The 9,181-nt window shown below is 31.3% G+C and overlaps 1 protein-coding gene across 1 annotated transcript; it reads right to left on the minus strand.

Annotated features, from left to right (window-relative positions):
• Positions 1–221: 221 nt before the first annotated feature.
• On the minus strand, positions 222–824 carry LOC131027926 (pentatricopeptide repeat-containing protein At2g33760-like). Its single transcript, XM_057958022.2, has one exon. The coding sequence runs from the start codon at positions 822–824 to the stop codon at positions 222–224; it is 603 nt and encodes a 200-aa protein (XP_057814005.1).
• Positions 825–9,181: the final 8,357 nt, after the last annotated feature.

Consider the following 9,181-nt stretch of genomic DNA (forward strand, 5'->3'; position numbering starts at 1 on the left):
GCAATCTTTGGTTGTCATGAGACCACATTTCTTTGATGTTTTTCCTTTGAAGATGCTTTAGTGCATGACCATACATTGCTATGAAGACGTGAAGAGCCCTACGAAATGATTGGGAAATGCGACATTACCTCTGCAAATTGCATTTGTTTGAAAGTTTTGAAATCTTTTTCAACATCTCCATTTTGCGCAGTCTGCAACTCAAACAACTCATTCATTTTTTTTTATATTCTTCCACACTTTGCATTCATATAGGCCAAGGTAATAGCAACTAAGTCATTCGATGATGGACGTTCACAGCCTACTCTGAACCTTAGTACTGGCGTAGAGGAACACTGGCAGAAGTTGTTGAATTTGGACTTTACACTTGAAAATTGCATATGCTTGAATATCTCCAAAGCTTTATCAACAAACCCATTCTGTGCATATCCAGCGACAATTGCAGTCCATGAAACCACATCTTGTTGAGGTATACCGTCAAACAATTCATGTGCCTTCTGTAGATTTCCACATTTTGCATACATGTCTATCAAGGCTGTCACAACTATAACATCTGAAGAAAATCCATCTTCAAATACTTTTCGATGGATTTCCATACCCTCGTCCAAGGCTCCCATTTTGGCGCATGCAGGGAGGATGCTGGAAAAGGTTGCTGAGTTGAGCTCTACATCTGCCAACTGCATTTTCTTAAAAATCTCTAAAGAGTTTTCCACAAGGCTATTTTGTTCATATGCAACAATCATAGCAGTCCATGAGACAACACTTCGTTGAGTCATTTTGTCAAACAACTCGTATGCCTTGTGTATGCTTCCACATTTTACATTCATGTTCAACACGGCATTTGCAGTTGCTTGAAAGTTTCTAAAGAATTTTCGCCAATTTTATTTTGTGCATGTCTTGCAGTCATCGCATTTCATGAGATCACATCGATTTGAGGCATTTTGATGGGTGAACGTAACCTGTTCGAAAGCTTCCATTTTGCGTAGGCAGAGAGGATGGAGACAAAGATTGTAGAGCTCGGCTTCACAACTGTCACTTTAAATTTTCTTGATGGTTACCAAGTTGGTTTTACTGAGTGCATGTAGTTTCAAAGAAATATAAGAATCAGTTATGATAACTAACTCTTCCTTGAAAAATGCATATGTGCTTTCAGAAGCTTGCACAACTTTTCTCAATCATGGATGAAATAATAACGACCTTTTCGCTTAAGAATGCATCAGCTCTTTGGCAACTTGATAAAATTGTCAATAAATGAGTTAGAGTAACTAACTTTGAGAGTGCATCGGTGTTTTTTCTATACTTTGCAAAGTTGGCAATCTTACAAATATTACTTCATTTATCGTCCACATCTTCAGTCAATTAGTGCTTTTGAAAGTGCTACAACTTGCCAATGATATTAATGAGTTGATATGTTGGTAACTTTGGAATATTGAGAATTTTTTTTAAGTGAAACTTTGAAAATATGTCTCATATAAGTATATGGGCTTCTTTAGAAAATAAACCAACTTGCGGATGAAGACTTTATCATTGAAAGTGTTTGAACAAACTTGGCCAATTTGTTAAATCTTCGATGAATGAGCTTTAACAACTAAGTTTTCACGAATGGAATGCATGGGTATTTTAACTTGTATTGACAACACTCATCAAGAAGGATAATAAATCATAATTTTTTTAATTTTAAAATCCCTCATTTATAACTTCTTCGGCCATGAGATTATTAGTTCAAGGATTTTAGCACTTTAAAGTTTGACCTAAAAATTTTAAATTTTACTGTTAAAAATGGAGCTAACAAGCTTGAAGTGGAAGCAGCTGAAGCTTTGAAGAATTTGAATTAGTTGTTTCTTCTTGTTTATTTTGTTTGGTTTTATTTTGGTTTTTATTGTTTTTTTATTATTTTGAAGAGGACTCAAAGAAATTAATTTTAAGGTTCTCAATTTAGAAACATCTAAAACATGTTTCTTACAAAACTCATCATTCTCTTTTCCTTCTTGCATACACATGAGCATAAGTTAGTATATATATGAATTCTATAATATAATCATTTTTGAGAAAACTATTAAATATATAAAAAACAAAGGAAATATTATACTTAACCCTAATAGCTTCAATCTTGTGGACACACTTGTACATACTCTCTGTGTTCACTACACTCAAAGAACAAACCATACTTAATTTGAAAGGCTTATTTAGTCACCTGTGTACTTCCCTCCATCCATTGAAAGTTCTTGTTGTCAAAGTCTTTCAATATAAAATTTCTGAACACACTCTTTGGTTCTAATTCACAAGCTTGCACCTCCTAGATCATTCAGACAAGTGAATGCCATGTGATAGAGGTGGACACATTGGAAACAATAGGTAGCCACTAAGAATTTACTTAAAGTAGGTAGCCACTAAGTCAAAATAAATGGAAACAATTTAAATTCATTGGTCCAATAGTCAAGAAGGGTAGCTAAAAGAAACATTGTTTTATTTATAAGGTGAATCCATTTTCAAAGATTTTGAGTCTCATGATCAAACCATTACATGGGATAATTAAAAGTTTCAAGGAGTTGTTTCTATAATTTTTCACTAAACTTATGCCTTGTGGTATATTAGTGATATAATATTTAAGGAGGGTAGGTAAGAGAAATATTGTTTTATTTTATAAGGCAAAGTAGTAGTTCCTACATAGGATAGCTAATAGTTTGAAGGAGTTGTTTCTATAATTTTCCACTAAAGTTATGCCACGTGGTATATTAGTGATCTAATATTTAAAAAGGATAGGTAAGAGAAATATTATTTTATTTTACAAGGCAAAGCAATAATTTCAATTTTCAAATAGTTTTCTATTTGTGATTCAATGGTACGATAGTTAATTTATATGCAAGGCTTTGTTTTTACAATTTCTCAGTAAACTCATGCCTCATGATGACTAAGTGATGATGTGGTTATGCTAGGTGGAAAAGTGAATATTATTAGTTTTATTATTTATCTTAGAGGAGAATAAGGGATATTTGGATTTCAAAAAGGGCAAAAAATAGTTTCATTTTTCAAAGAGTTTTGTATCCAATGGTTGCATATTGCAATTAATATTTTCAAAGTTTTGCTTCCACAAAATTTCACTAAACTTATGGTGCGTGATAACCAAGTGATAAATGGTTATGTTGGGTAGGTAAGGAAATACATTTCTTTGGTTTTTCTTAGAGAAGAAAAGGAAAATTTGTATTTCCAAAAGGTATAGTAAATTTATGCCATCCAGATAATAACGCTCCACCCCCAAATAATTTTTTATAATTTTATTCTAGTGAAAATCAATAATTTATATTTTAAAAGATCCCCTTTAGTAATTTCTAAATAGACTTAAGTTGCAACATATAAATGAACCAATGATTATGTAGAAGAGAAGAGAAATATTATTAATTTTAGAGAAGAATTGAAAATAAATAAAATCAAAATCATCTTTATATGTGATGTTGGACTTGAATTATTTTATAATAAGAGTTTCTAGATAAATTGAATAGTTTTGTATGTGAAACAAGTAATACAAATAGTTAAATAAGGGAAATGACTATTTTAATATTATTAAATACTAAATAATTAGCATTAATATATTTTAATTTAAAAAAAAAACCTTGACAAAATTATATAGATGTATATGTATATAAAGATGATACTTTCAAGGGTCTATATTGTCACATAAATTATATAGATATAGTCAAATAATTTGTTAAAACAAAATTTAAATAGTACAGATATCAAATGTACATTTATATAAAAGATGTAGAAAAATATTAGTTTTATTTTCATATCGGATTCATTACAAAGGTTAGATAAAGTTATTTAGGTTGATATATCTAATATCTCTTAGATAGATGTATTTAGTATATCTATACTATTTTATTATATTTTATGAAAATTTATAGCTTAGAAAAATGAATGATTGATACTCTACTTTATACCATTAAATCACAATATTATTGAACATTTTATTAATTCAAAAAATATAAAAAATTTAAAGTATTATTAGTATTTAGATTCATATTATCAAATAAAAAAAAATTCATGCCCAGTATGCTTATATCTCTATATATCATATTAATACAATATTTCATATTGTTAGTTTCAATATTTATAAGAGGATGGTTGTGCTAGGTAGGTAAGTGAATATTATTTTTTTGGTTTATTATTTTTCTTAGAAGAGAATGGGGAAATTTTCAAAAGGTGAATTTTTTTTTAAAAAAATTTCAAAGTGTTTTCTATGTCATGACTCAATGGTTACATAAGGTACTCAAGATTTGCAAAGATCTATTTCTACAAATTTTTCATGACAAGTAATGAGATGGTTATGGTGGGTAGATAAACTCATAATAATTATTATTTGTTTTTCTTATAGGAGAATGGGGAATTCAAATTTTTAAAATGTTATTTCTATAATTTCACACAACTAACCATCCACAATATTCTACCCAACCAACCATCCACATTCATGCCTACATCTCAAGCAAACCAAAACCACTCTCACATTGCTCAAAACAACAAATCCATGAAAAACCTTCTACTAAATATTGGTAAATCATGAAGGAAAAAATAAACACCTTTGGAAGAGCCTATGGAATTCATCTTGCAAATACTTGTCGCATCCAATCTAATTACACTTCCTACGAATGGACCTTTTGAACCTTGAATAAAACCATCATGCTGGAATGATAATGAATTTTGTGAATATAGTAGAAACATATGACATAAGACTTCTAATTGCAACAATATTGAAAATCTAATCTAATCTAATGCCTTATCAAGCAAGGTGACATTAGTATTGAAGAACATATTAATAATTCACCTACTGAGGAATTAGGTATATGCCAAGATACATTTTTTAAGAACAATCAAAATTATCCAATTATGTCTACCAATGGCTCATCTCGCAACAATCACACCCATGACATATCTATCTCCCATGAAAATTTTGACAAACAAATATCTCCATCTCTCTTATCATTCCCTCATCATCTAAAGCATTAAATAACAAAAATCCCACCATCTCCAACAAACAATGAGTTCAACAAGGACACCATTTAAGTTTATCGTCAAGGGCTATCAACTATACAAATCCAAGCTAATCCACTTCTTGATATTAAACCCTCTCATGAGTAAAAAAATCTAGAGTCTATGCCACCATACAATCCATTTCCAATCAAAGCCAATCAAGGGAGTCCCTTTCAAGATCCATCTCCATCATTAACAAAACATGGAATTTATTGAAGAGTAACTAATGCATATTCAAACTCATGCCCCATATTAAGAGGGTAATTAAAAACACAAATTAAAAAGTCCTAAAGTGAATCAATATCAAGATCTCAAAGCTTCCTCATCTCATCCAATTTTTGATGAAGATACCATCTTCCTAGATTCTAATGATGATACCAATACCCATTTTCATTCCTTCCAAGATGATACCCTTCCATCACAAGAGGAAATTTTCCTTCCAAGTCTCATTCATAATCCACTTCCTAATCAAGATCATAATATCCTTTCACTATGTGAGAACATTGAGGTAGAGAAACACCAACTAGAAAGGATTATGGAGTAAAACTATGAGTGGAATTATGCACCTCATGATCTAGAACTTTGTACAATTATGCACACTTTATAAATGTGGCATCGCTGCCTATTAGGGAAGTCATTTCAATATTGATATGATCACCAAGGGCTAAGATATATTTTCACTCAATTGAATATTAATGCATGTTAGAGGAGGTAGTTGAAATTGATTTCTGATTATAATTTTGAGATTAGTTACATAAAGGGAAAGGAAAACAAAGTGGCAAATATATTGAGATGCAGACATCATATAACTGTCATGGTTTCAGTCCACATAGATTTCAAGACTGGGTGCTACAACAAGGAGAGGGAGATGGGTATTACTAGTAGGTAAAAGAACCCCTTTAGATTAACCCTCAAGACCATAGATATGAAGGATTCAATTTTGAATATGATGGTCTATTAAGATATCAAGGCAAAATGCTTGTGTTGGAATATCTAGAGATAAGAAGTCTAATATGAAAAGAGATGCAATAGGCACAATATCCAGTTCATGCAAGAGTCACTAAACTCCTAACAATATAAAACCTTTTTAGTTTTAGAAGGCTGTGAAAATGGATGTCGCAAGGTTTGTAGCCAATTTTTTTGAATACCAGATGGTGAGATAAAACACAAACTTCCAATAGGTTTGTTACAACCTAATATTGTACCAAAATGGAAGTGACAAATAATTAGTATGAACTTTGTCCATGTATTTCCAATGTCCATAAATAAGCATAATGATATACTAGTAGTGTTTGATAGATTTACTAAGGTAGCCAATTTTATACCAAGAAACTTAACAGATAGAGCACCCATTATAGACCACAAATTTGTCTAAGAGATATTAAGAATACATGGGGTACCATAAAAGATAAGATCAAATAGGGATTCTCGAAAGACATCTAGATTTTGGCAAGCCATGTTGCAGCCTTAGGTACTCAACTGAACATTAGCGCAACCTACCATCTAGAAATAAATGGACATACAAAGAGGGTCAATCAGGTTCTAAAAGACCTTTTGAAAATGTATTAAATGGATCAACAATACAAACAAGAAGATTACTTACCCTTGGTTGAATTTTCCTAGAATTATTCCTATGAATCATCCATAAAGATGGCACCATTTGAGGCATTATACAGAAGGAGTTGTATAAATCTTGTGTCAAATATTTTTCAAGCTTAGGGGTTAAAATTTTGGAGACTATTACTTTTCAATCTTAGTTCTTAAATTCTTCAATGGTTGAACTATTTCCAATGTTTTGATAAACACTACTTTCATTTTGGTGTAATGTTGATACTTTAAATCATCGAGGATAATTATTCACAAGGGGGAGATATGTTAGATCCCTTTTTTTCATTGATACTATGCTATACTTTATTTGCATTGATTTGTGATATTTAGTTAACGTTAATTAAACAATGGTACTTAATTTCACATGTGAAATAATTTTGAAAAGTCAATAAGTTTTATATTGTTATCTAATCATATTTATACATGTTAGAATTATTGATAAGATTTCAAGCTAAATACATTGTTATGACCTAGTGATTGTAGGAAATTCATTATCCTTCAAGAAGGGAGGAAAAGTATCATTAGATATAGAAGATAAATAGGTGAAGGGTTGAGCTACCATTGATTCTGTGAAGCTTGCAAGTATTGGTCATGTTATGTTATGATGACAGAGACTAAGGTTGTGGAGTCATGAACTAGGTTTCTATTATGATTAATATTAGACAGTCACTCTATTTATTAGGGTTTCTTTTAACAAAGAACTCATGATGTTGACTTAAGCTTTTGTACATCTAAGACCAAGCAAAAATTCAAATTAATAATCATTTTTGACTTAAACTTTAATTTTATTAAAATGTAATTTATACTTAAATGACTATGTGAATAACTCAACAATAGAAATCCTTTCTCTTAGTAGAATAACTCAACAAGTTTCCTTCATCACATCTTGAATCAAACTTTCATATATCCTAATCTCTTTTGATATAACATTTTCTTCCAAAAACTCTAAAATATCTAACTGTATGAATATGACCAAACCATAACTCATAAGGAGTCTTACCAAAATCACCTTTTATATATCCCCGATTGAATGTGTAAATAGAAATGCTAACAAAATCTCTCCAAAAGGTCCGTGCAACATTTCCTTCAATCAACATAGTCCTAGCAGTATCCAAAATAGTTATGTTCTTCCTTTCAACAACTCCATTCTGTTGAGGGGTTATAGGAGAAGATAACTATCTTCTAATTCCATTCCTCACAAAATGAATCAAACTCAATGGATGTGAATTCTCCCCCTCTATCAAATCTTAGACAATTCAGCTTCAACCATGTTCGTGTCTCCACCTTATCTTTGAATATCTTGAATTTATCAAGTGCTTATTATACTATGACTAGTAGTAGAACAATATTACATGAGGGGAATGCACATGCATTCAGGCACACTGCCTAGATCTCATTGCTCAATTACAAAAGGGCTACAACCTGGAGGAAGGCTCACTACCTTACAGGTTAATAAAAAATTATTACAATGAGTAATGAACTAAAGAAAAGCATCTAACTATGCCAAATGATAGTTTCGATTAGGCACAAAGTGATTTGTTGTTGTTGTTTTGATATATTGCTTTGTTGTGCTTTGCTACTAGTTACTAGATCACCAAAAATTAAGGTGCATACGTGAAAATATGCTCAATCACTCCCAAAATCATATCCCATATCATATCATCTCCCAAAAACATTATCCAAGTTGATCTTATATATCTACACTAACAAAATTGATCTCCCACAAATCGGCTTCTCAAAATATCAAAATATTAAACATGTAGCTTCAAGTCGGCTCAAATCTTCACAAAACCATATTCCGGATCCAAAACATATGATCACACACTTCCCATAAGTTGGTTCAATTACCTGGAACTTACCAACCACCACTAGAATCACCTCAAAGAATCTGGTCCATACGTTACACCACCAATTATGGAGATAACCCTTTTTTACTGCTCTACTAGATATCGAACCTTCTAACATGCTTAATAAACAACAAAAAAGGATAGGATTGTGTGATAATCTACTTCTCATACTCAATCAACTTAACTCTGATCATTGAAACCAAAAAAACATCACCAGAAATGAGAAATGCTCACCAAAACTATAAACTAAGCATCACCGAAAAACTTATACCAAAACTTACTCAATGCTGTGAAAAATGAGAAATGCTCACCAAAACTATAAACTAATTATCACCGACAAACTTATTCCAACAATATTCCCATTAGGCATTGATGGAAACATTGTGAAAAATGATAAGTGTTCCAAAACTCCAAAAACTGCAAGAAATCCAACAATCTAAAATCTGTACACTCAATTGACTCCCCCTAAAAATGAGAATCATTTTTTACCGCTTTCTCCCAAATCTCTCCCCCTTTGACATTAATGGAAAAGGGTAGGAATCCGCCAAAACTTATGTACAAATGAATGCAATAATTTACATGAATTTAAAAATGTCTGCATAAGTGACCTTCAAGGATTTCAAGTACTTGTTCCATCCTCCCAGGAAAAAATCTAAAACATTTATTAAAGCACTGAACATATATGCATGAATTTCAATGCCTTT

The sequence above is a fragment of the Cryptomeria japonica genome, chromosome 3 (genome assembly GCF_030272615.1).
Source record: "Cryptomeria japonica chromosome 3, Sugi_1.0, whole genome shotgun sequence".
NCBI classification, from domain to species: Eukaryota; Viridiplantae; Streptophyta; class Pinopsida; order Cupressales; family Cupressaceae; genus Cryptomeria; species Cryptomeria japonica.